Source organism: Dendropsophus ebraccatus, chromosome 1 (assembly GCF_027789765.1).
Source record: "Dendropsophus ebraccatus isolate aDenEbr1 chromosome 1, aDenEbr1.pat, whole genome shotgun sequence".
NCBI lineage: Eukaryota > Metazoa > Chordata > Amphibia > Anura > Hylidae > Dendropsophus > Dendropsophus ebraccatus.
Window position 1 is genome coordinate 212,614,547 of NC_091454.1, and position 27,693 is coordinate 212,642,239.

The 27,693-nt window shown below is 47.2% G+C and overlaps 1 protein-coding gene and 1 long non-coding RNA gene across 5 annotated transcripts in view; one reads left to right on the top strand and one right to left on the bottom strand.

Annotated features, from left to right (window-relative positions):
* The window catches only part of LOC138768879 (uncharacterized), a 152,064-nt gene that overhangs the window by 4,246 nt on the left and 120,125 nt on the right, over positions 1–27,693 (bottom strand). For 2 of the 4 annotated variants that reach the window (XR_011359176.1, XR_011359173.1), the window contains one exon: positions 14,034–15,300. The exons of the other annotated variants lie outside the window; for them this stretch is intronic. This is a non-coding gene — a long non-coding RNA (uncharacterized lncRNA). Of the gene's footprint in view, positions 1–14,033; positions 15,301–27,693 lie in introns of those variants that run through there. 4 annotated transcript variants of the gene reach the window in all.
* SMARCA4 (SWI/SNF related BAF chromatin remodeling complex subunit ATPase 4) lies at positions 572–22,915 on the top strand. Its single transcript, XM_069946732.1, has 34 exons — positions 572–648; positions 7,837–8,075; positions 8,198–8,330; positions 8,498–8,926; positions 9,127–9,225; positions 9,363–9,621; positions 9,705–9,831; positions 9,921–10,094; positions 10,176–10,349; positions 10,960–11,127; positions 11,212–11,262; positions 11,347–11,477; positions 11,708–11,765; positions 11,874–11,995; positions 12,789–12,936; positions 13,023–13,186; positions 13,339–13,405; positions 13,482–13,592; positions 13,676–13,918; positions 15,125–15,238; positions 15,897–16,004; positions 16,089–16,175; positions 16,531–16,577; positions 16,676–16,842; positions 17,354–17,517; positions 17,756–17,983; positions 18,123–18,200; positions 19,617–19,835; positions 19,939–20,183; positions 20,704–20,812; positions 20,911–21,012; positions 21,186–21,318; positions 21,631–21,770; positions 22,223–22,915. The coding sequence occupies exons 2-34, from the start codon at positions 7,869–7,871 to the stop codon at positions 22,253–22,255; spliced, it is 4,839 nt and encodes a 1,612-aa protein (XP_069802833.1). The 5' UTR covers positions 572–648; positions 7,837–7,868; the 3' UTR covers positions 22,256–22,915.

Genomic DNA, 27,693 nt, shown 5'->3' on the forward strand with positions numbered 1-27,693 from the left:
ATCCCAACATAGATCTAAGAGCTTAATTGTAAGTTATATAACTAGTAGCATCATGCTGCTATCCGTTATCCTCTATAGCTATCCTTTGGGTGTCCAGGCATGATGGGAATTGTAGTTTTGCAACAGCTGGAGGGCCGAAGGTTCCCCATCCCTGCTCTATAGCAGTGTTCCAGCTGTTACAAAACTACAACTCCCATCATGCCCTGACATTGCATGCTGTGAGTCCCAGGTTTGCAACAGCTTGGGGACCACTGCTCTATAGACAGCAATAAAAATACATGAAAGCTCCATCAAGTAGTCATAGATACAACATCCAATAAACTCTGTGTCCTACATCTCATAAATCAGCTGCAACCATGTGAAGGCAAAAAAAAAAAAAAAAATAGGCATCTGCCCTTATCAAAGATGGCGGCTCCCTCCCCCAGCCGTCTCCATGGCAATCAATTGAATCCATATCCCATTCTTTTTTTCCATAGGACAAAGAAGGGAGCGACGCCGTGACGTCACGACGTCCATGCTGCGCTAGGAGTATATAATGGCGAGGGGGAGGGGCGAGCGGCTTAGTTGAGCAGTGTTGGCGGCGGGAAAGGGGGGCTTGTTTCTGGCTGAGTCCCGGAGGACGGTGCCGGCCGGAGGTGTGGAGGAGAGGTGAGGAGCGGCCGGTGGCGGGGAGGGCTCTGCCCCCTGCAGGGGAGCCCGGGCATGGCGGGGGAGGGGGGGAGCGGACTGGGCAGTCATTGAATGAAGTGGGCGGGTAGTGGGAGGCGCAGCAGGGACAAAGGGGCCTGATAGCAGCGAGGAGCTCCAGGTATTGGGGTGCTGGAGGGGCATGGGCTCTGCTCACCTCTGGGGGGCTCCTGGGCAGGGCAGCAGGGGTGATCCTACACTGGGGCACTAGGCTTACTGCCCCCTCCCCATAGAAGTCAATGGGCTCTTGTCTTTCTCTGGGGTCCTTAGTGGGGTCATGTGACCTGTACACTCTAGGCTAGAGTTGGCGTTGACCTTAGATTTTGGTTACTAGTTAGGGCGGGCATCGTAGGGCACACCACCCGGCAAAACTTTTCTCCTGCTTCCCTTGAGTGTTCCCATGAAGTTTTGCCTGGGTGCTGCAACTTGTGTTGGTGTCTTCCATCATAAGCAATGGTCAGCCTACTCTGAATGGCGATGCCTATTATGGGCACCTCTCCTAGGAGAAGCATTGCCATCCACAGGGGGCTAGGCTTTTCTGGATGGACATGGGGGGGTCTTATGGGTGGCAATGTTGTAGGGTCATGGCAGGTATCTATACGATGAGTAAGGAGAGGGCACAGGGTAGGTATACAGACGTAAGAGCACAGTGTGTGATTGTCTATGGCGGGATGGCAGGGAACCAGGGCGGCATGAATCCATCCTTTATGTAGGCAGAAGGCCATGAATGAGGGCTGTCTGCGGCTGCCTGGCATACAATGGTGGGATTCTGTGACTCGCTGCTGGGTCTGTGACTCGTTGACTGGGCACAGGCTGGCAAGTGTGGGTCATACCCCTGGCATGCTTTATTAGACTGGTGTCTGCCAGCCTGTGGCTCTCCAGCTGTTGCAAAACTACAACACCCAGCATATCCTGAAGACTACTGAACATCTGAAGACTACTCACATTTGACCACCTCTGCGATGGTTGGCACCACTGGGGAGTATTGATGGGCATTGTGTTGTATTGCTGGGTACGAAGTTTCATATCTGGAAGAATGGGCACAATGTCACGATGAGTTGTAGATGATGTATGAACATACAGTGGTTGGCTGATTACTGGTATCTGCGGTGTATATGGACTGTAGCACTGGAAATGGTGGCACCATGCCATGCCCTATAGATGACCATACCTCTATATGTAGTTACAGAATAGTAAACTCTTTGGTTTTCTTCTGAAGATGGCACCATACCAGTCCACAGGTTGTTGTATCCCTTCCGCATTCATATCTACAACTGAGATGCAATACCAGACACAACCCAAACACAGGTGTGGCACTGTTACTGCTGGGAGGCTGCCATGCCCACCATGTATAAACTGTTGCAGAATTATTCTTTAGGACGGTGTGGCAGCTGGAGGATGGTGTGTTGGCTTTAAACTTTGGTTGATGATTTATCAAATGTGTATAGGCGTCTATATTACAGGGCATCTTCTGCGAGACGGGACGGGGGGCAAGAGACTACTGCCAGCCGCCTCTCTTCATTTTATGTGCTGTAATCCAGTATAGTGCATGTCTGCTGTGACAGGTCTCTTTAAATTAGAAGCGTTATCACCTATCCATCCACAGGACTAGCTGGGACCCCCACCAGTGCGAATGGTCGGCAACCACTCCCTTAGTTCCTTATTAGATTTCCGAACATAGCCAAAATCTGTACTTGGCAATGGCTGAACGTCTCATGGAGCACGTGAATGGAGCAGTGGCCACAAATGAGCACTATGGATCCATCGATTTTGAGAACTGGCCTCCATTACTGTAATCATTGGGGTTCCCAAGGGTCAGGGTGTGTTGCTATACAGAACCTACTAGTTTTCAGACTTTCTGACTATCATGCTATAGGAATTGGTGGAGGAGGACCGGTGATGGTTCCTTGAGTGTATTTTGTCTGTCCTCGACCTTTGCTTTTTTGTCTGAATTGAGCTTGACCCAATGAATGAATAAAAATCTACCCAAACAGGCATCTAAACTCCATTGCAGGTTGCCCCTATATATTTACTCCACCAGAACAGGTCTCATTGGCCTCTTGCTTTTTATTCTTGGAAGTTTGTCGCACCCCACACCCTTAGGTACCCCTGTGACAACCAGGAATGGCTTGTGTCCTGCCCCTCTGGCGCCGCTGCCGCCGCCGTGTGTCTTGCCCCTCTGGCGCCGCCGCTGCTGCTGCCGCCGCGTGTCCTGCCCCTCTCGCGCCGCCGCTGTGTCGGCACAGATCTTCTGGTGAGCAGAGTAATAGATGTTCTGTAACAACCCAGCCCTGAATGACCCAGTTATAGAGATGGAGTTTCCAGACGTATGATGTAGTCTCTGTTTGCATTACGTCTGGAGCCTTCAGTAAAGATCTGTAAACCCAAGTCAAGTTCTGGCCAAAAACTGGCACTAAAAATTCTTTGAGAAAACTTATGGATAATAGGACTCTGTGCCAAGATCTCTGCTGTTGGTGTCTGACTCCTCTGGTTGTTTTCTATGACATTGTTCTGTATCTTGTCTAAAAACTGGCAGAAGTGTCATCTGAGGTCGACCCTAAAATCGAGGAGAAACCTGGTCTGGTGGCTTTGTGGTATTTGTACTTACCCCTGGCATAGATTGGCACTGGGTTGGCTGTAGACATTGACTTGTTTCTATAGTGGGATTAGTGACTAGATAGTTTTCGTGCTCATGGTAGGCGGACTGACTGATTCCATCATCGAGATCCTGAACTTATAAACAGCCTTAGGACTTGTCTTCTCCATGTGCCTTGAAAGTGAATTTTGGGAGTCTTGTAAAGTATAGTAACACTACAGTATTGATACTGCCCCCTGCATACCATTATTATAGACCATTGCACTTGACTGCCCTGGTGTTAACATAAAGCAGGCACAGATGGCGACACAAGGAGGAAGGGTGAATAATGGCGCTCATTGTCCTGTAATGAAAATCAGGAGGAATACTCTATTGCTGCATCCTTCATTTTATGGCCTTCTGTCATCTGTCTGTTTTTCTAGAACAGGTCACTGGTCCTATGTTTTTTTTTATGGTCTTCGAGCTCTGAGATTGTAGTCTGCCGTCACCGTAGTGTTGGCACCAGTAAGATGTCCTGTTATGTTCCTATAGTAATTTTAGATACTGCTTATATACCTCCTGTTTCTGAGTAGAAGAATCCTGGTGTGGTCCAAACTTGCCCTGGACCAACCTATGCTTCCCGTTTAGTAGGCACAGCCCTTCTACTAAACATGGCCCTTTCCCAATCCTAGACATTGGGTGTAGAGCTGACTTTAATTTAACGTGGTCTCAAGGCAATGGTTTTATCGGACTAAAGCTGGCTGTATACATTAGCAGATGTAGGTTGCTGGTTGACCAGTCTATATCACAATATTCATACACAGTTAAGTCCATATTGGCCACTATAGCTCTGTCAGGCCGTACATGAATAATAACACCGTGTGCCGGGCAAACTATTTTCCCAGGACAGATGAAGGAAAAATCTTTATTTTGACTTTTGGACGAAAGTTGCAAAGTTGTCAGACTTCTTTTCAGACAGTGAGTCATCGGTCAGCTAAAACGATTGTTACCTGTCACGAACTTTAATCTAATGTGTATGGCGCCTAAAAGTTGGACAAACTTGACAATTTTGGTGGCACTTTCAACAATCTATCTTTTATGGGGGCCACTCATCTTTCTCTACATAGATGATGGCGGGCTGAGAACGATCGTCATATTGCGATTAAGCCAGCTTTAGGGAAGATACGCCACCTCCGAAGAAGTCTTCCAAAGAAGTCTGAGTTAATGGGTATTGGGGAGGATGTAGCTGTCAGCCAAATGAGTGGTCGGCCAATACTTCTATAGGATCCGGATCACATGAATGGTCATTAGTGTGTAGAGAGGGATCAGGAAATATTGATCATGGGTACTGACTGCCCATTGTGTATGGAGGATCAGGAGCAATAGCCGTCTGCCAACCTTAATCTTAGGTGTATGGGCAGTTTCCAGGTCTGGAGGAGGTACCAGGGACGTTTAGCTGTCGGGATGCTAAATATCTGATCTCTGAGCTGCCGTTCTTCGCCGTCTCTCTGTCGGGGGAACAGATAAAAAAAGCCTTCAATAATTAATGCATTTTGCTTTTGAAGCTTCTTTTATGTTTTTTTTTTTTTCCATCTCTCCCTTGTGCTTTTTTTCTCTCTTCTCATCTGGCATCTGGGAAACAAGCGTCTTGTTCTAGAAACGCCTGGTGCTCTCTCCTTGAGAAGAACAGATTGTGTTTTATCTTTCTCCTCCATCCTAATTTAATTTCTTTTGGTTGCCGTACCTGGACGTAGCCGGCCCGGCCTTGTAATTAACACAAGAAGACATCAAAGTGCGAGTAATTTCCCGCTCCAGCCATGGCGAGGCGTTAATCAGATTCTCCGCTTTAATTAAATCTCCCAGCGCCATTTAAGAGAACTGCCAGGAAGCAACCCCCCCTCACTCCATGCCATAAATTCTAGCATTACTGTCGGAGGCCGGATGACAGCAAGCACCTATGAAACGTTCCTCTGTATGTAGTCAGTGACGGTCTATGGCGTGGGCGTCTGCGTGCAACCTGACAGCTCCATTTAAATGGTATTTTCATATTCTGCTCCCAGCTGCGAGCCGCTTGATCATTTTTCTTTCTCCGTTCTTCATTAATTTGTCACCTCTGCATTGTGAATGCGGATATTTCTGTGCGCTATAGAAAGAGGCCATGGCGTTTCTGGTTGCTGGTAATGCCTCATAATCTTTCATCAAATGAATGTGAGCCAGAGGTAACTTGTAGGGAGTGTACGAGGCGAGGAAGACTGCTAGGTGGGTTATTAGAGCAGAGTCCAGGGGGACTTAAATGAATGCTCTACCTTATAGAAGTGAGTGATAGGGCCCAGAGAAGCAGGGTGGCCCTGGAGGCGGACAGAGACGAGGAGCAGAGGAGCCTTGAGGAGGTCAGAGAGGAGGAGCCTTGAGGAGGTCAGAGAGGAGGAGCCTTGAGGAGGTCAGAGAGGAGGAGCCTTGAGGAGGTCAGAGAGGAGGAGCCTTGAGGAGGTCAGAGAGGAGGAGCCTTGAGGAGGTCAGAGAGGAGGAGCCTTGAGGAGGTCAGAGAGGAGGAGCCTTGAGGAGGTCAGAGAGGAGGAGCCTTGAGGAGGTCAGAGAGGAGGAGCCTTGAGGAGGTCAGAGAGGAGGAGCCTTGAGGAGGTCAGAGAGGAGGAGCCTTGAGGAGGTCAGAGAGGAGGAGCCTTGAGGAGGTCAGAGAGGAGGAGCCTGAAGGAGGTCAGAGAGGAGGAGCCTGAAGGAGGTCAGAGCGGCAGAGTCTGGAGGGCCTGAAGGAGAACAGAGAGACTGGGCCCAGAGGAGCAGAGGAGCCTTAAGGAGGTCAGAGAGGAGGAGCCTGGAGGAAGTCAGAGAGAGAGAGGGCCTGAAGGAGGTCAGAGCGGTGAAGTCTGGAGGAGAACAGAGAGATGGGGCTCAGAGGAGTAGAGGAGGTCAGAGATGGGGAGTAGAGGAGCCTGGAGAAGGTCAGAGATGGGGAGTAGAGGAGCCTTGAGGAGGTCCAAGGGACCAGGCCCAGAGGAGTAGAGGAGCCTGGAAGAGGTCAAAGACAGGCTCAGAGACCCAGAGGTGCAAGGAAACCTGAAGGACGTCAGAGATGGTGTTTAGAGGAGGTTGCAGGTTAAGCCTGGGGAAGGGCTAAGGGGCAATTGAGCCTGGCACAGGAGAAAACTAATGGACTGGGGAGTTTGGAGAAGGACAGTAGAGAAGACTAACGTGGAGGAGGTTGCAGGAGTAGAGGAGCCTATAAGAGGTCACAGGAGCATGGTGCCTGGAGAAGGTTAGACTGGCAGGGGGAGCTTGTGGAAGGGGCAGAGGGGCAGGGGAATATGGAGGGAGATGAGCCTGGAGAAGGGAAGTGGCATGGGAGCCTGGAGTATTTTGGAGACTTTGCTCCCCCTGTGCATCTCATTTCCAATGCAGGAGAGATCTACTAAATGTGTGCTAGCAGGACAGGGTTGGTTTGTAGTATGCAAGCATGCAGACATCGTCCCCTTAGACCTAACAGACTTTGCATGTTTGTTTTGTGGATAAACCCCTTTTAAAGACACCTGCGCCCCGCTGATAAGTATGGAGGTCACTTGTTCCCCCATGTTGAATATTGGTGGTAACACGTGTGGCTGCTGCTCGACTCAACTCTTTGGGCTGCACAAGGACCAAGTATAGCGCTGCCCGCTCCTCTTAGGACATGTCTGTAAATGACCTCAACCACTGATCTTCACTAAGTAGAGGATAGAAGATAAAGGATAGATAGGTGAAGTTCTCAGGACCTACGTGGCCTCCATATTGGTTTTAGGGATGAGGCTCACTAAAGGCTGTCCCTCTATAGGGCTCTTATATGGAAGGTCACCGTCTCTGTCTTTCTCTTCCAATCCACATCAGATTTGCTATAGAAGCGATGAGACTGTGATGACAAGTTTGCACAATGTGCATTTCAGCGTTTGCCGGGTTTGGCTCCGGCGGCTGGAGATCAGACGGATGAGGCCGCTGTTGCCCTTCTGTTTTCTGTAATTGATTTATCTGCTTTGCTTTGAGGCTGCAGTCGATGTACCTTGGAATAAGGTCAATTATATTAGAATTAAACCTCGTCTGCTCCTCTAGGAATACTGACTGTGCAGATTTTAAGGGCAGAGAACTTGTCTTTCGTACTAAATCATCTACGTTGTGCAGACATGGTCCTCCGAGCTCCGGCAGCGTGTGGTTACCACACCTCTGAACTAATACAATGGCTTTATGGGGTATGAGAATTTGTAGTGGTCAGACTGGCTCATTGTATACAGTAATGTCCCATGCACGTGCATTGCCCACCTGGTGGCGCTATTGGGAGAATTATCAAAGCTGGTGCATAGGAAAAGTGGAGTCCATAGAAGTCAGTGAGGTAAAGCAGAGGCTGCTATGTGGCCGGGCAGAAAGAGTATTCCACTTTATATGCATCTCTCACCATCAGGGCTGGGCAAATCCCTGAAGACAATTACTAATGACTCAGAAAAGAAAAGCTATTATTGTATTTGAATGAGTATCTGATGCAGTGTCATTTAGCTTTAGTGTATATATAACTAATGGCTTCTTTTCTCTTGCAGATAGACATTGAGTGAAACTCTTCACCGAAGCAATGTCCACCCCAGATCCGCCTATGGGCGGCACTCCGAGGCCTGTCCAGTCCCCTGGTCCAGGTCCGTCTCCTGGTGCTATGTTGGGCCCTAGCCCTGGGCCGTCTCCTGGATCGGCACACAGCATGATGGGACCAAGCCCTGGACCTCCAATCCCTCCTCAAGGACCCAGTGGATATCCTCCAGAAAACATGCACCAGATGCATAAGGTCAGTGTTTTTTTGGAAATGTAAATCAGCGATCATATTTCTAGTTTACAAGCTCCTCCTGTACATCTGTAACTAACCAATCCACCTAACCATTTATTCCTTGTGTCATAATTTTCTGACAGCCAATGGAGTCCATGCATGAGAAGCCTATGCCAGAGGACCCACGTTATAACCAGATGAAGGGAATGGCTATGCGGCCTGGAGGCCATGCTGGAATGGGACCGCCACCAAGTCCAATGGACCAACACTCCCAAGGTATATACATTAGATTCTTTTCATATATATTAAGGTGCTGCTTGCATTAATGTGAGCAGGCAGTATATACCCAGGTAATCGCTTACTTTCCATACATTCAGTATGTTTAAATAACTAAAAAAAATATATGTATGGTATATGATAGCCTGTTTTCTTTTTCTCCTTAGGTTACCCCTCACCCCTGGGCAGCTCTGAGCATGTCCCGAGTCCAGTGCCCTCTAATGGCCCACCCTCTGGACCAATGTCATCCGGTTCAGGCGGAGTGAACATGGAAAACGCGGACCCTCAGCAACAGCCGCAGCAGCAGCAGCCCCCGCAGCAGCAGCAGCAACAACAACAGCAGCAGCAGCAGACGAGTCGCAGCCCCACACCGTTTAATCAGAATCAGCTGCACCAGTTACGGGCGCAGATAATGGCGTACAAAATGTTGGCCAGAGGGCAGCCCATACCTGATCAACTACAGATGGCTGTGCAGGGCAAGAGGCCTATGCCAGGCATGCAGCCACAAATGCCAACACTACCTCCACCTGCAGCTTCCGGGACTGGACCTGTGCCTGCCTCTGGGCCAGCACCACCCAGCTACAACAGACCTCATGGTGAGAAAAATAACACTACGTTATGACAAAGATCAGAAACGATCAGTCAGTACCATGTGTTCTGCATTTGCTTTATCCTACTTGACATCTAGAGAATTATGACTTTTAATACCAGGGTTGATGAGTAGAGAAGATTCAATCTAAGCACATTACTCTTTATACTGTGTCCTATAATACATGACACGTCTTTTATAATTTAGGAATGGCCGGACCAGCCATGCCACCACCTGGACCGTCAGGTGCCCCTCCTGTAATGCCAGGGCATCCTCCTGGTGCACCCCCTAAACCTTGGCCTGAAGGTAACAAGATCTACGCTTGTTTTTTTAATTGTTTTTTCTTTTTTTGCACCAGATTACCCATTATTAAAGCTTATAAAGACCCTTTAGTCTTGTCTTTCTGGAAGTAAATAGAAATTACCATTACTGTATTGCTACAGGTCCCATGGCCAATGCTGCAGCTCCAGCCACTGCACCTCAGAAGTTGATTCCTCCACAGCCAACAGGTCGCCCTTCACCCGCACCTCCTGCAGTGCCACCTGCAGCGTCTCCTGTCATGCCACCCCAGACACAGTCACCAGTTCAGCCAGCCCAACCCCCACCCATGGTCCAGTTTCATCCCAAAGCCAATCGTATCACACCTATCCAAAAACCCAGAGGCTTGGACCCAGTAGAAGTGCTACAAGAACGTGAATATCGGTATGTAGTTTCCTGCCTGATACCTATACAAAGGGGATCTTTAGGAAGGATATTCCGACATCTGATCGTTTCTTCCTTGTTAGACTTCAGGCCCGGATTGCACATAGGATCCAGGAACTGGAGAATCTCCCAGGGTCTTTAGCTGGTGACCTTAGGACCAAAGCTACGATAGAACTAAAAGCTCTGAGACTCCTAAACTTCCAGAGACAAGTAAGTGCTAATATGGAGGCTTCTAGTAGTTCATAGCAGGGGCTGGACAGGTTATATCCGAAGAATTCACCATTTATTGTCTTGTCCAGCTCCGACAAGAGGTTGTGGTGTGTATGAGGAGAGACACTGCCCTGGAAACAGCTCTCAATGCCAAGGCCTACAAGCGCAGTAAGCGTCAATCTCTCCGCGAAGCCAGGATCACAGAGAAACTGGAGAAACAGCAGAAGATTGAGCAGGAACGCAAGAGGCGGCAGAAGCATCAGGTAAGGAAGGGTTCATATTTTGAAACTTAACTATATGAAATGGAAGATGACAGGACTGAATGGCTTTTACCGTGTCTTCAGGAATACCTGAATAGCATTCTCCAGCATGCTAAAGACTTCAAGGAGTTCCACCGCTCTGTCACCGGAAAGATCCAGAAACTGACCAAGGCCGTGGCCACGTATCACGCCAACACCGAGCGAGAGCAGAAGAAAGAGAATGAGAGGATCGAGAAGGAGAGAATGCGGCGTCTCATGGTAACTTCCCATGCAGCAGACTTTCTTTGACAAATTTCTGCCTATGTAGAAACTATTAAGCAGTGTTTTTCGAACCTGCTGTTAATTTTTATGTCACGTTTCTGACACCTGTGGCTCTTTGTTATAAATCTTTCATTATATCACGACAACCAAAGGCTTGGTCTATGAGGAGAGTTATAGTTGTACTGTACAGTAGACTGTAGGCACCAGAGCTGAAGCAGTTGTTTAATTGTAAAATATGGGGTCTGGTTTTCTGGATACAGTATGAGGAGACATTCACATGTTCTGCAATTACGATCTGTGCACAGATGATGTGCTATGGACCAGAATTCAGAACTCCTGGCATTTGTGTAACGGACGTTAAAGGGTATCCCAAGATAAAACTTTTCTATCCATGGGATAGGTGCTAAGTATCTGATTGCGAGGGAATGAACCAGTGGGTCACCCACCAGTAACAAGAACACGGGGTTCCTTGTCCACAGGTTGTTGACCGGCAGAGTACATAGCCAAGTACAGCACTCCTGTGGATAGGTAGTAAGCCATAGTCTTGGGATAACCTTTTATAGACCTGACCATAGGCATGTTGTCTACTTATGTTATCCTATTCTAGGCAGAAGATGAGGAGGGCTACAGGAAGCTGATTGACCAGAAGAAGGACAAGCGCCTGGCCTACCTCCTGCAGCAGACGGATGAGTATGTGGCCAACCTGACAGAGCTGGTGAGGCAGCACAAAGCTGCCCAAGTACTAAAGGAGAAGAAGAGGAGGAAAAAGAAAAAGGTAAGACTCCCAGACATGTGAATGAGAAGAAACGGTACTGCAGAAATGTCATCATACATGTCTTACACTAATGTGCTGTTTCAGACACCGGAGAACATAGAAGGACAGCAGGCTGCACTTGGACCAGATGGAGAGGTATGGGTATTGGTTATGTTAGATCTGATGCGCTATATGATTTCTCCAAACTATTAGTTGATAACTATTACTGTCACTCCACAGCCATTGGATGAGACTAGCCAGATGAGCGACCTTCCTGTCAAAGTTATGCATGTAGAAAGCGGGAAGATCCTGACTGGTCCAGAGGCTCCAAAGGCCGGACAGCTAGATGCCTGGCTGGAGATGAACCCTGGGTATGTGTGATAGTTGTATCTGTTACATAGGATGGTGAAGAGAAGGACAACTAGGCCTGTAATATGGCCACATAAGTTTCCTCAAGTCCAAATCTGACTGAAGGTTTAATGACCCAATATAACAGACTTATATAGGATGATGATGGTTCAGGTCATTACACAGGTTCCTGTAGTAGTCAAGGATATTGATCTGATACAAGCTGATGACTCTCAATTCCTATTGTAAATAGATATGAAGTTGCACCAAGGTCAGACAGTGAGGAGAGTGGATCTGAAGAGGAGGAAGAGGTGAGTGTATATTATTTGTATAATATCTCCAACTTTATCATATTCTTATTCGTAGTTCACTCTCCACATGTTTACGGTTTGGTAATTAGTTTTACTTAATAATTCCAGGAAGAGGAGGAGGAGCAGCAGACGGTGCCTCCTGTGGCCAGTATACCTGCAGTGGAGGAGAAGAAGATTCCGGACCCGGATAGTGATGAGGTTTCAGAAATCTACGCTCGAGAGATTATCGAGTGAGTGTTTCTACTTGTGGGGGATGTTTTCTTGATGGTGGTGATCACAATATAGGCGAGTGTTGGTCACCTCCATTGTTGCTGTACATGTGCTCAGCGTAACATCTTTGTGCGGTGTACAGATGGTCTTGCTTGCTCCATCTTTCTCCCTATATGACGAATAGTTATAGTGGCGGCTTAACACAAAGTTGTGCCCTGCTCATATATGTGGCTATATACTTCATACACTGATGGCTTCCTTATACTGTCATAACCACTACACTACCAAATACCATTGACATACGGTGTCAGCCAAGTGCATCCATTCTCCCATTTATAGTATAGCCACATTCACAGTGCACTTTTTTGCACCATATCTACATGACTCCTTTACTGCACATGCAATACTCTTCTGTCTGGGGCTGCATCTTTCTCTCCCAGCTATTCTGTTCAGTATGAGCAGAGAGGAGATATACTGTTTGATGCTGCCACCTGCTGGTCAAATGTGTTAACTTAAAAGGGTTTTCCAGGATTAAATTAATTTGGCTGATTTCTTCCTAGAACAGTGCCATGCCTGTCGCCCGTTTGTATTACAACTCTGTTCCATTTGCTTCAGTATAGCAGAGCTGCAATACCACACACAAACTGTAGACTAGATTGGCGCTGTTTCTGGAACAAGGCAGGTATGTTTTTCTGATCCAGGGCAACCTGCTACGTCATTCCCTATAGGAGCAATTTAGCAGCCACTTTCTGCAATGGTTATCGATTCCTTCTATTTTCTGTGCATTGATGGGTGACTTTCCCCTCTTCCCAGGAGCGCCAAGCAGGATGTGGATGATGAGTACAGCATATCGCAGGCTGAGGCCGGCCTGAGGTCTTACTACGCTGTGGCTCATGCAGTGACTGAGAGGGTAGATAAGCAGTCTAGTCTCCTGGTGAATGGCATCCTCAAACAGTACCAGGTAAGCAGAGGTAATGTAGTGTGTGTGTGTGCGCAAGGACAACACTTTCATATACTGATTTCTCCTGACGTCTTATCCATCCTTAGATCAAGGGTCTGGAATGGCTGGTCTCCTTGTACAACAATAACCTGAATGGTATCCTGGCTGACGAAATGGGTCTGGGGAAGACTATTCAGACAATTGCTCTGATCACATACCTCATGGAACACAAGCGCATCAATGGACCCTTCCTCATCATAGTGCCCCTCTCGTAAGTCGTCTTCTTACATTCTCTTATATCTCCGATCATGTTAACTTCACAATGGGTGGGTCTAAAGCTGGCCATACACCATCATCTAGACTGTTAAAGCTCAGAATACCCCAAAAAGACTATAAGAATGACCACTTTTTTTTCTCTTTTAGGACATTGTCTAACTGGGTTTATGAGTTTGACAAGTGGGGGCCATCTGTGGTGAAGGTGTCATACAAGGTAACTCTATTCACCACTATTCTAGGTGTTTTCTGCTTGTCAGTATGTTGTGTGTAACCCCCGTCTCTTCCTCTAGGGGTCCCCTATTGCTCGGCGTGCTTTTGTTCCTGTTCTCCGTAGTGGAAAGTTTAACGTTCTCCTCACTACATATGAATACATTATTAAGGATAAGCACATTCTGGCCAAGGTAAGTGTCGCCTTCATACTTTTGGTTATTACTGTCAGGTAGATCTCATGACTTGCGTCCTAACATCTGTCTCTTCTGTGCAGATCCGTTGGAAGTACATGATTGTGGATGAAGGTCACCGCATGAAGAACCATCACTGTAAGCTGACACAGGTGCTGAACACCCATTATGTGGCCCCGCGGCGCTTGCTGCTCACCGGAACGCCTCTGCAGAATAAGCTGCCCGAGTTGTGGGCTCTTCTGAACTTCCTGCTCCCGACCATCTTTAAAAGCTGCAGCACCTTTGAACAGTGGTTCAATGCTCCCTTTGCAATGACTGGAGAGAAGGTATGAGGCTGGGGAAGAGACGGCAGAGACCGGTAAACAATTTATGTGAGGGGAGATGCAAACTCTTTAATCGTAGTCTTATAGTCTCAGACACAGGGAAAACATAATTCCCCTATTGGGTCATATGCCACAGATTCCGGTCTGTACATGGCTGTGTATGCAACACTCCATGCATTTGCCCAGATCATCTAGGACCAGCCATTATACAGTCCATGCTGCAGGTCCAGGCTCTATAGACTTATTAACCCTTTCACAAGTGTACAGTCCGATTGCGGATTACACTCGGTGTCGCCATTCACTGGTCTGTGCATTACACATAGACAGCAGCCTTAATGGTTGTACAGTTTGGAACCCACTTTGACACAGGTTCAGTGGATGGCAAGTTATAGGTGTTGTCCAGACTTAGAAATACATTGCAGCTTTCTACCAGAAACCACACACCTCGTGTCTCCATTTTTGGGTGTGACTTTTCAGCTCAGTGCTATAAAAGTGAACGGAGCTGAATTGCAATTCCACACACAACCTGAGGACAGGATGTCGCTGTTTTTGCAAAAAAAAGTATGTTTGTTCTAATCCTGGATAACCCTTTAGGACGAGCCATGCCTTGCCATCCATAAGAAGTGGGTGGTGGCTGTGGTGCATAGCAGAAAGACATAACAATCCCTTGAAATTTCTCTTGTGATACAACACATCCTCCCTGCAAGGGTTAGAGTCCTTGAGAAACATCTGATCTCTATGATGCACTCCTGTCCTTAGATGCCTTGTTCCTAAAAAGCAGAGCTCCTCCGGGTGCTGACTACACATACTGTCTTCAGTCCTGGCTGCTATAGACACAGCTGTGCAGAACTTGACACTGGCGTCATCTTGGCAGGTTTCACTACAGCCGACCTGAGAGCTCAGTCAGTACGTGACCTGAATTATACAGCCAAGAAATCATGCTTTTAGATGTGAGCCTTCTCCAGCGAGAGGATGGATCACCATACACCCTGTAATACCCTGTGAACCTACAGATATCCTGGATTAGGGATGTGTGGGTGATATAGTGTAGACCATAGATTGCTTGCTTGATTCTGAATAGAGAGGGTGAGGGATTGTACAGGTGATGTGTCCTTGTACTGAGAGGGATCATAAAGCTTGACAGGAGTTGTCTTCAGGAAGGGATGAATGGGTAAGTATGGATAAATGACCTCAGCTCTTATTTTCCAGGTGGATCTAAATGAAGAAGAAACCATCCTGATCATCCGCCGTCTGCACAAGGTGCTGCGTCCTTTCTTACTGCGGAGACTTAAGAAGGAGGTGGAGGCTCAGCTGCCGGAGAAGGTATTGTATATTTCACTGTATAAGACGCACCTGACTATAGGATGCATTCCTGGTTTCGATAACTAAAAACAGGGAAAATAAGGTTTAATGGTTATTAAATGTCCCTAGTGGTCTAAGGCAATGAAGGGGTCATAGGTTATTAAAATGACAGGGCTACTTTAACACGCTCTATAACAGTACATTGTACCCTCACATACACAGCTCTGCAACATGCACGATACACACTGGGCCTAGCACAATTATACCGACACACACAGATTGGGAACTTTTGGCTGTCCAGCTGTTGCAAAACTACAGTTCTCATCGTGCCTGTCCAGGCATTATGGGAATTGTAGTTGGCTGGAGGGCCAAAGGTCTCCACTCACTGCTACAGTGCAATAACTAATCCCATCATTGGGAGCTCATAGGTAATTTCATGTATGGACCACAATGGGTTTCTATGAATTCTATGAATTACTTTGGAGCGAGGATGGGGAACCTTCGGCCCTCCAGCTGTTGCAAAACTACAATTCCTATCATGCCTGGACAGCCAAAGCTAAAGCTTTGGCTGTCCAGGCATGATGGGAATTGTAGTTTTGCTACAGCTGGAGGGCCGAAGGTTCCCCATCACTGCTTTAGAGTATGAACATGTATTGATGATTTGCCCTTCTTTCTGTAGGTGGAATATGTGATCAAATGTGACATGTCTGCATTACAAAGGGTTTTATACAGACACATGCAGGCCAAGGGCATCCTCCTCACAGACGGGTCAGAGAAGGATAAAAAGGTAACTGTTCTACCCCCAGTGCATTGATCTGTACATAGAGCAGTGACTTGTTATGCTCATGGGATGTGATTCTTCCTCTTGCAGGGTAAAGGTGGTACCAAGACTCTCATGAACACTATCATGCAGCTTAGGAAAATCTGCAACCACCCGTACATGTTCCAACACATAGAGGTGAGTGACCTGAAGTAAGCTGTAGATAATGTAGATTACTAGTTAGAGAGGGTTGCTTGGAAAAATAGCTCCACTCCACTCCTCAGGTTGTGTCTGGTATTACAGCTCAGCATCATTCATTTAAAAAAGGAACAGAGGTGCAGTACCACACCCAAACTGAGGAAAAGAGTGGCGCTGTTTCTGTTAGAAGTCCTTTAATACAGTTGATGGGAGAACAAAGAAATCCTATGCTTACATCATAGTGTCAGATTTTGCTTACAATAACCTCACTTTCTTAAGACTGGTGATAGATTAAGCCAGAATGATGTAACTTACTAATTAAATAGGTAACGTGGCTTTTTATCCTCCCCCTCAGGAATCCTTTTCTGAACACTTGGGTTTTACAGGAGGCATTGTGCAGGGGTGAGTATTATATACAGTAAGGTTGTATTGTATGGCTATGAGCCTTGTATATCTGTGATACTAGGCAGCACTGACCTCCGTTTCTTATCTCCCCGCAGGCAGGACCTCTACCGGGCCTCCGGAAAGTTTGAGCTGCTCGACCGCATCCTTCCCAAGCTCCGAGCCACCAACCACAAAGTTCTGCTCTTCTGTCAGATGACTACACTCATGACAATCATGGAAGACTACTTTGCTTATCGTGGCTTTAAATACCTCAGATTAGATGGTGCGTAAACCACACTATGCCGTGTTAGAGTGAGGATTGGAGAGCTGAGAGATTTTGGGTATTTAGCACTAAATCGAAAGTGTCCCCCCCCCCCCCCTTATACAGCCACGCATTAAAGAAAAAAAAAAAAAGAAAAATAGCTGGTTTTGTTCATTTTTAAAGCTAAAATTCATACTGTCACTAAGGGGTTAAAAGTAGAAATACATTTAATCTCTGATATCCTACTGACTAGAGATGAGCGGACCGCCGGAATTTTGGTCCAACAGCATCGGCGCTCTCTCATTATGCCGGAGATCCCGGCCGCGAATATGCGGCCAGGATAATCCAGGGAATTCACCATGGATTCCCTGGAATATCCTGGCCGCTTATTCCCGGGAGCGCAACTATGCGTCCGGGATCGCAGGCATAATGAGAGAGCGCCAATGCCGTCGGACCAAAAGTCCGAACCGTTCGCTCATCTCTACTACTGACACATCAGCTCATAAGCTTTACTTTTTATTCCTCTCTGTAGGAACCACAAAAGCAGAAGACCGTGGTATGTTACTGAAGACATTCAATGAGCCAGGCTCTGAATACTTCATCTTCCTGCTCAGTACCCGTGCCGGTGGTTTGGGTCTGAACCTGCAGTCTGCCGACACAGTTATCATATTTGATAGCGACTGGAACCCGCATCAGGTATGAGGCAGTATATTCATAGTTACTTTTATAGTTCTGCTTTTTTGCCGCATTCAAGAAAATTGCAGTACCAGATGTGACCACACAAATTAAAGTGGCGCTCTGCCAACAATAACATAAAAGCCTAATTTTATTTCCCAAAGGGTATCTATTACTGTAAGTAGGTGTCATCTTGCTAAAGCTGCATTTCCTTTATATGTATTACATATACAATAATGTGTTTCACACGTTCTTACAGGATTTGCAGGCCCAGGATCGAGCTCATCGTATTGGACAGCAGAACGAGGTACGCGTGTTACGTCTGTGCACTGTGAACAGTGTGGAGGAGAAGATCCTGGCAGCGGCTAAATACAAGCTGAATGTGGATCAGAAAGTCATCCAGGCTGGGATGTTTGATCAGAAATCCTCCAGCCACGAGAGAAAAGCCTTCCTGCAGGCCATCCTGGAGCACGAAGAGCAAGACGAGGTGAGGAGACATAAGACGCGATAGCCTGATCATCACCACAGATGAGGAGGGACACCACAGATATCTCAGGGTTAGAATCCCCCCGTAATTTTTCATTGGCGTCTGTGTGGCTATACTAACTATGGAACTTTGTCAATAGGAAGAAGATGAAGTGCCCGACGATGAAACCGTCAATCAGATGATTGCAAGACATGAGGAAGAATTTGATTTGTTTATGGTAAGTCAATTTTTGTTTTTGCACTTTCGTTTTTTCCTCCTCATGTTGAAAAGACCAAAGCGCTTGTATTTTTTTTCACCTACAGACCTACATATGTACTGCATTGATCCATGAGATCAGTGCTTTATTACAATGGGCTGCTGAAGCCCATAGCAATCAAAGGCCAAGTCAGGATTACTGTCATTGTGGTGCTGACCGCCGGCCCATGCAGAGGGATTGGTTAAGGGGGGGGGCGATCTATCCGCTAGAGCACCATAGATCGGGATTTATAGGCATTTAAGGGTCCATTTACACAGATTATCTGCCAAAGATTTGAAGCCACAGCCAGAAACAGACTATAAACAGAGATCAGGTCATAAAGGAAAGCCTGAGATTTCTCCTTTTTTTTCAACTCCATTCCTGGCTTTGGCAGATATTCTGTCAGATAATCTTTCTGTGTAAATGGACCCTTAGTGTCTAATTAGCACTGCGATCGGCCCGTGCCCGCTAATAGCTGTAGTCCAAGGCTGCTGAAAGTGGTGCTACTCTGCTTGACCCCTCTTTGAACTCCCCTAAAGGCACAATACCATATGCGTACATAATCAGTCCTTAAGGGGTTAGGGCCAGTGCACACTAAGTAAAACTGGTGGAATTCCACGGTGGAACTGTCCACCACCGGAATGTCGCCAGCCTCCGTGTCATACAGGCAGTCTATGGGAGCGCTCGCACGTCTTCTCTCTGCGCGCCTTTCCGCTTAGAATTAACATGTCAGATGTTCCAAGCGATGAGAGGAGGCGCAAGCCCTCCCATAGACTGCCTGTATGACTCTGAGGCTGGTGGAGTTCCGCCAGTTTTGCTCCGTGTAATCTGGCCCTTAATGTTCTTATAGTCACAGCTTGTATATCGGATACTTTGTGACAATTCTGAATGAAGTCTCTGGATTAAAGGGAATGTGTCAGCAATTTTGAGTGGTCTAGGACTGTGGGGAGAAGAGTCTATTGTTACATTCAGTTTGCTCTTATATTGAAAATTTCCCTCCCCCTCCCCACAGGTAAGTTTTCTCCTTATAGGATACTAGGATATGAGAGGAGGGACCTATAAATAAATCACTGGATACCTAATGCAAGAAGCCAAAAAAACTAGACACTTGCCATAGCGGTGATCAGAACATCATATACGATCATTTGGAGTCTCCCTCTGTACAGGACTGTCAAATTCCCTTAGTCAATGTCTATACTGGTTGATGGCTTGGTTACTTACTATCTTAAAGGGGTTCTGCAGGTCTAGAGGAAAAAATGCTTTCTTCTCAAAACTGCACCTTTCCTGTCCTCAGTTTGGGTGTGGTGTTTTGTAGCTCAGTTCCATTGACGTGAATGGAGCTGCAGTGTAATACCATATAAAACGTTTCTCACTTTTCAGTTTTTGCACTTTTTTTAGAGAATGGATCTAGACAGGCGGCGAGAAGAGGCTCGCAATCCTAAACGCAAACCCCGATTGATGGAGGAGGACGAGCTTCCATCCTGGATTATTAAAGATGACGCTGAAGTAGAGCGTTTGACGTGTGAAGAGGAGGAGGAGAAGATGTTTGGACGCGGATCTCGTAACCGAAAGGAAGTGGACTACAGCGACTCCCTCACAGAGAAGCAGTGGCTGAAGGTTTGTGTTGGAACGTTGTGATAGGATCAAGAGTTGTAGCAGTAAATTGTATTGTATAAAATATCTCAGCTTGCTGTGTCTATAAGTAGTTTATGCTCTGCAGGCCATTGAGGAAGGTACGTTAGAGGAGATCGAAGAAGAGGTACGTCAGAAGAAGACATCCCGTAAGCGGAAAAGAGATGTAGACCCCTGCACCCCAACTACCAGCACACGAAACAGAGAGAAGGAGGACGACGGCAGGAAGAAAAAGAGAGGCCGACCTCCGGCAGAAAAGCTGTCCCCCAACCCTCCCAACCTCACCAAGAAAATGAAGAAGATCGTAGATGCTGTCATCAAATACAAGGACAGGTAAGGTCTTCAACATTGTTTTCTTTTTTCCTGCAGAATACGAAGAACCATTTTAAAGAGAATCTGTCAGCAGGTTTAGGCTGTCCTATCTCAGGGTAGTATAAACTAGTGACAGAGAAGCTGAACACACTGATGTATCTCTTACATTGTCCTGTGCAGGTGATCCAGAGATCCCCCTTAATACCATGGACAATCAGTAGTTTCTATTAATGTGCATGAGCCCAGTAGTCCTTAATATTCATGAGAAGCAGAAAACGTGGCCGCCCACTAACTGCTGATTGGCAGTTATCTATTCATGCATTGTATAGTCAGTCAACTGTCAATTAGCAGCAGGAGGGTGGGGGAGAGGGATGTGGCAAGAATCCTATTCTCCTGCATGTTAGAAGAACGGCTAAACAAGATGTAAGTAATACACCGATCTGTTCAGCATTTCAGTCACTACTTTATGCTGCCCTCATTTAGGTGGATTAAATCTATTGACAGTTTCCCTTTTAAATTTCTTGACTATCCCTTGTTTTAGTGGCACCGGACGGCAGCTGAGTGAAGTTTTCATCCAGCTTCCTTCTCGTAAGGAACTCCCAGAGTATTATGAGCTGATCCGCAAGCCGGTAGACTTCAGAAAAATCAAGGTTGGCAGACGAAGGCTCTTGGCGGGGGGGGGGGGAGGGTTGGGTTTGTGTTCTGCAAGTAGATGAATTAATCCTGGAGATGGTTCTTATTGTTTCAGGAGAGGATCAGGAATCACAAGTACCGCAGTCTGAATGATCTGGAAAAGGATGTTATGCTGCTCTGTCAGAATGCTCAGACCTTCAACCTGGAAGGGTCTCTGGTGAGTTGGCCATTCTCTCTCTGCATATATCGATCTAATATCTATGGTAGACACCTCATTCTTCCACCTCATCCCTTAGTATTGCTTTTTAATGTGTCTTCAGATTCCATGAGCTGTGCTTGATGTTTATTGGTCTTGTATTGGATATGTTTGATACCCTTTCTGTTCTTCAGATATATGAAGACTCCATCGTGTTGCAGTCGGTCTTCACCAGTGTTAGGCAGAAGATTGAGAAAGAGGAGGAGAGTGAGGGAGATGATAGTGAAGAAGACGAGGAAGCAGAGGAGGAAGGATCAGAGTCTGAGTGTAAGTCCCTTATTCCACCTTTGAAGTCAATGCGGGGGCACTTGGTTCAACTATGGTAGGAATAGGGAATTTGCAGGCCTTCAAGCTGGTGCAAAACTGTAATTCCCATCATTGTCAAGACAGCCAGAGCTTCGCTTTGGCTGTCCAGGCATGATGGGGATTGTAGTTTTCCAACATCTTGGAGGGCTGCAGATTCCCTGCACCTTAGCTATGCTGTAACAGACCTCTACCAGGCCTTGCCCCAGTTGCCCCCCCCCCCCCCCCCCCCCCCCAATTCATCGTAACTTACATCGCCCATCTCTTGTGTCACAGCTCGCTCAGTCAAAGTGAAGATTAAACTAGGACGTAAGGAAAAGATGCAAGAACGGATGAAGGGGCGCAGGCGCACCAGCCGGGGATGCAGGGCCAAGCCTGTAGTCAGTGATGATGATAGTGAAGAGGACCAAGAAGAGGTGAGTGTTGCAGGTTGCTGATCTGTTCAGTCATTGTCCTTATCTCTCCTGATGCTATTTTAAATAACTGAGTGTCTATTAGCTGTGTACCAACTCATATACTGGATATCTGTGAGGCAGGGAAAGCTTCCCAAATAATCTTAAGTAGGTATTCCGTACTGATTTTGTTTGCAGACTATAGCTACTATGGAGTGAAATACAAGCCCTTAGTTCTGTGTGTTTGCAGTAGTAGCCAGCAGAATAGTGAGTGCAGCTCTGGAGTATAATACAGGATATAACTCAGGATCAGTACAGGATAAGTAATGTTACGTCCATTACCAATATATACAATTTGTTTTCGGTCAGGAAATTTCTGCAGCATGTGAATTCATCCTTAAGCCCTGTCATCCTTGACCCCTGTAAGCTGTTCCATGTCTCACCGCAATACCTCAGTGCTGTCTTTTTGTTTGCAGGACCGCTCAGGAAGCGGCACAGAAGACGACTGATACTTACAGGACATTCCAACTTAATGCACCATGTCTCATTCCACTGCGTGCCACCAGAACGCCTATTCCGCCACCTCCAACCCCCTTTCACCCTCTTCTATTTCCGTAGGACGCTAACGGGTAGCCTGAAATGTAGTGAACTGTACAAAAAATAAAATAAAATTCTTCCATATTTATATAACTGAGGAGTTCTAGGGACGTACCGCCTGTAGCATCTTCTAAAAGCATTAACTATCTGGCCGCACCACTAGGCCTCTCAGGATAGGTTAAGAGGAATAAGACTTTTGATTATATATAAATATATTTTTTTTTTATTATGGCAGTACTGTTTGAGTTACAGTATGGGAATCACTGTAGTGTCAGCCGTGGATGCATGCAGGTAGCAATCCACTCATTAGTACTGTATTTTACAAAAAACAGGTCAAAATAAAAGCCGCCTCCCCTCCCCTCTTCTCGCACTGTACAGGGAGGGGGTCCGGCAGTGGTAGCTGTATGTATGTGTGTCAGTGTCACTGGATTTCAAGCAGTTATAAATTAAAACCAGATGAAATACCTCGCCCAGTTTACTTGTATCTTTCTGTATACATTTCCTTTTTATTTTATTTTTTTTATGTTGTGGGACAAAATTTAAATAAAATGATGAAGTCTTCTTAAAGAGAAGAGAGGTGGAGCCGTCTGTCTTCATTCTGGAGGGGTGGTTGTTTCATTACCGTGAGGAGGGGGGAGAAGAGGACAAGGGGTTGGACATTCTGGGTGATTTTATAAATGGCAGAAGTTCCTGCAAGTTCTATTCAGCTCAATGATGTTGGCTTGATGGGAAGAAATTTCTGCAATAAATCTTCATATGAATACATGTCACCCTAGTGAAAACATCTTTTAAAAGAAAGAACTTGAAGGGGTTTTCTAGGCTTAAGAAAACATGGCCACATAATTTCCATTGAAGTGAATGGAGCTGAAGTGCAAGGGCCATATTACATGGAGCAATATCTGACAACCATCTTCGGCTGATCATTTCTGTAGGACCAGACCTAAAATCATTGGCCGCCGACCACACATTGCTACATTGCGATGCTCCACACTCCCGGTCTTCTCCTACCCTCTGCTTGCTTGAAGGCGCTGACAGGCCGCTCAAACACTGGCCGTGGCGGTCCCAGCCAGTGATTGGCTGAGTGACCTGTCAGCTCAGAGTAGCTGCAGTATGATAAATGATAATCGAGCCACGTAATAGGCTTATTAAACAAGCGCTGACAGTCATCGGCCTGTCTAATAGGACCCTAATGCCACACACAACCTGAGGACAGGGGTGGTGCTGTTTTTGCAATAAAAGGTTTTTCTCTCCTCATCTTCACGACGGCACCACAGGAGTTAACTCTACCCCCTAGGGACAGGAAAAAGCACAACACGAGAGGTTAAAAGCCCCTCCCCTTCCCACAGTCACCAGTGCTTTTTCCTGTCCCTAACAGGGCAGGCACGAGAGGTGGGGGATCCGTCGGGAAGATGAGAACCCCATGAAGAAAGAAGAACAAGCATTACCCCTCAGCTGGGTCGATCGAGGTACGCCCTCCTTCCTCCCGGGAGCAGCTGTGGATCTTCGGGTCCGGGGTAGCGGGATGGTCCAGGCTCTGGCCATCCTGGTGTGCGGAGTCTGCTGGAATCCCGCCCTCCGGGTCGGCTTTCCAGAGCTCAGGCAGACTCAGTAGGGACCCGCCGCCGGGTAAGTAGCAGCGGACTTGCGGCCAGGCAAATGCGGGGTCTTCTCCGGTGCGGCCTGGCGTTCTGACGTACTTCCGGTCGCGCGGGTTCACCGGAAGTGAGGCGGCGGGTCACAGTGACGTCCTCACGTTACGTGGGGACGTACTGACGTCACACCCGGAAGTAGCACTCCGGAAGCGCGAAATTCAAACCGCTGGGACAAGGTACGTAAGAGGAGCGGGTCGTCCGATCTGATGAGGTCTGATCAGTCGGGATGGAGTCCTCTTCCTCCTCGGCAGCCGCTGCTGCGCCTGATAAGTCTCCCAAGGTGTCCCAGGTGGTGAGTGCTCATATATGTGTGTGTATTTATGACTACTCTGTGGGTTGGGATTCTGTACTATTGTAGCACACCCTCTCCTACTCCTTATATTTTTGCACTGGGTGTTACCCTTAGTGTATTAATATCCTTGTTCTTTTAGGATAAGGATAAAGATAAGGATAAGGATAAGGAATCAAAGGAGAAATCTAAGACGATCCCTACAAAGAGATGTATTACCTGTAATAATCGTCTATCATCATCCTATAAGAAAAACATTTGTGCCACATGCATTGCGGACATTGTTAAAGAGGACAGATCTTCATTTCTGGATGAAATTAGGAAGATGATGAAGGATGAGATAAAAACATCTATGCAGACTACTGCCCCGACAGTAGTAACTCCTTCTCCTCCTGTGATTCCGTTTATCTCTCCAGTATTACCAGCTCCAGTGCCCACTCCCCTTAACATAGCCCCGCCAGATCCAGCGGCGGGTAGTGTATCAGGAGAATCTTCTCGATCTAAAAGACGTAGATCTTCGTCCTCAGAATCTGAACATGAATCCGATCATTTATCAGATTCTGTAATTATCTGTGAAGAAGAGGTTATCACAGAACAGCGTCCTAAAAGATATTTATTTCCCACCGAGCGCACAGGACCCTTTATTGATGCGGTTAGACAGGCCCTCGGTATGGAAGTAATACAGGAGGACATAAATCCCAAAGACAAATTGTTTGCGGGACTTAGAGTAAGGGATAAGACTGTGTTCCCCATTCATGAAACCCTTCAATCTTTGGTTTTGGATGAATGGAAGGAACCAGAAAAAAGATTTATCATTCCAGGGGAAATCAAAAGGAGACTTCCCTTTAAGGAAGAGGATATTGTAAAATGGGATGAAGCACCAAAAATTGATGCACAATTAGCCAAAGTGTCTAAAAAGATGGTGCTCTCCTTTGAGGACTCTTCACAACTAAAAGATCCCATGGATCGCAAAGCAGAGAGTCTACTGAAGAAGTCATGGGATATAAGTTCCTTCTCAATAAATAACAACATCGCAGCTACAAGCGTGGCCCGCGCTATGCAGGTGTGGTTGGAACAACTGGAGGACAATATAAAGAGAAATGATAAGGAGGATATATCAAATTCCATTACACTTCTAAAAGATGCGGCGGCTTTCTTAGCTGATTCTTCTGCTGAATCAGTAAGAGCAGCAGCCAGAGACGGGGCCCTTACTACCGCTGCACGTCGTGCATTATGGTTAAAAGACTGGTCTGGAGATAATACATCCAAAGCCAAATTATGTGGCATCCCTTTCGAGGGTAATTATGTATTTGGAACAGGTCTGGATAAAGTTTTTTTTTTTTTGTAAATCAGAGTTTTATTAAATTTTTAGTTATACAAAGAAAGGTAACATACACCGGGAACAACCCCGGGAAGAGGTATACAGTGTGGAGTGAACAAGAGAGTGACCAAAACAGTCAATGTGCTCCGCATCGAGGTTGATCATCGTAAGTGCAATGTCCCTTGCGTAAAGTCCAGCCACGGGAGGGGGAGGGGGGGGGGGGGGGGGGGGGGGCTTTGGCATGAGGAAATATGGAAAAATCCATCTGAGGGCCGACAGCCCGTTAACCAGCGCTCTCAAGTCCTGTCGTGAACATATGATGACCTATGGCGCCTAGACACCCCCCAGGGGTAGCCGCCACCCCCACATCACCTATGAGGGGCAAACCGACACGGGGACGGGGGCAAGAGAAAGCATACACATATTACAAGGAACGTCCCGCCCCATCCCCAAGCAGCATGCAAAGGACAGGGAGCCACCTCCGAGTCCAAAAAGGACACACAGATGGCTATCCGCTAATTGATGAGGAGCAAAGGAAGAAAGGGGAGAGAAAGTAAAGAAGAGAAAGAAACAAGAGAAAAAGAACCACCATCAGGAGAGCATTCCACCAAGAACCAGGCAGCACATGCCAGAAGGGGGGGGGGGGGGGAACACGCCACACACCCCAAGCAAGGTGACCAGTAATCAAGCTAGCCAGGTGGCGAGGAGTGGCCCGCTTCTATACGTCACCCAAGCCGACCACAGTCTGTCGACCGTACTTCCCCGGTCGTGTTCCTCTGCTGTCAAGGTTTCCATTCGGTAGAGGAAATTCAGTTCGGCAACCCACTCTGAGACCGATGGAGGGGTCGTTGACTTCCAGTGTCTGGGGATGACCGCGCGCGCAGCCGTGAGGAAATGGCGCAATAGGCCCTTTTTGACAGCAGTGGAAGACCCGGGGACTAAAGATAGGAGAGCGAGTCCGGGGGAGGGAGAGACAATCTTATCCGTTACCTGCGTATATATGGTAAAGACTGAGTCCCAAAAGGGCTTCAGGACAGGGCAGTCCCACCAAATATGGAGCATGGAACCCACCTCTCTCTCGCAGCGCCAACACAGGTCCGAGGCGTCAGGGTAGCATTGATGTAACAACAACGGGCACCTGTACCAGCGAGTCAGGATCTTGAAATTCTTTTCTTGCGCGTGGCAAGCCATCGACATTTTATGTGTCAGAGTGTATATTTTGAGCTTGTCGGAGTCCGAAAAGGACACGCCAAGCTCCCTTTCCCACGCCTGCATGTAGGACGGCTCAGGGCCCGCGTCCGCAACCAGGAGTAAGCGGTAGAGCTGTGAGATGGTTTTAGTTGGAGGAGAAGACTCCAGCAGGAGGGACTCCAGGTCAGTCGGGGTGGTCACCAAGATGCCCTGAGGAAATTTGCTGCGTAAGAAGGCTGTCAGCTGTCTATACTCCAGCCATGACAGAGTCCTCTCCGGGCAGGTCGCTTGGAGGGCAGCAAAGGTGGGGAGCGCAGAGTTGGTCCCTAATATTTTGCCTAGCCTGGCACCCCCAGAGGACCCCCACCCCAGAAACAACGTCCTTCCGCACGCCGGGGGGAACGCAGGGTCGTCAAACAACGGGCTCATGATTCCAGACCTGTGGGAGAGAGCGTACTGGACAAGCAATTTGTCCCACACCCTAAGGAAATGACTCGTCAAGTATGGGAAGGTCTCAAGGTGCAGACGATTAATCGGAAAGATCCAAGGAAGTGATTGTAATGCGATGGGCGAGAGCTCGCTTTCTATCCTGACCCACTGTTTGCTTTCAGAGTTATGGAGCCAGTCCACTAGCCTTAGCAGGACCGCGGCCTTGTAATACAGGGAGAAGTCAGGGAGGCCAGCGCCTCCATTCAGTTTTGGTCTAGTGAGCGTTTTAAACTTAAGCCGAGGTCTTATGGGTCCCCACACGAATTTCCTCAATAAGGACTGAAGCTCCTTGAAGAACGAGACCGACACGGGTATGGGCAGTGCCTGGAATAAGTACAAGAACCGGGGCAGAACATCCATTTTAATGGCGTGTATTCTGCCAAACCAGGAAAGGAGAGGTCTATTATA

Bases quoted from the DNA above. Each gene is read 5' to 3' on its own strand.
- SMARCA4 (XM_069946732.1), top strand. From the start codon at position 7,869: ATGTCCACCCCAGATCCGCCTATGGGCGGCACTCCGAGGCCTGTCCAG. The intron at 11,128-11,211 runs GTAAGACTCCCA...GTGCTGTTTCAG, and splicing joins AGAGGAGGAAAAAGAAAAAG to ACACCGGAGAACATAGAAGG. The intron at 11,478-11,707 runs GTATGTGTGATA...TATTGTAAATAG, and splicing joins TGGCTGGAGATGAACCCTGG to ATATGAAGTTGCACCAAGGT.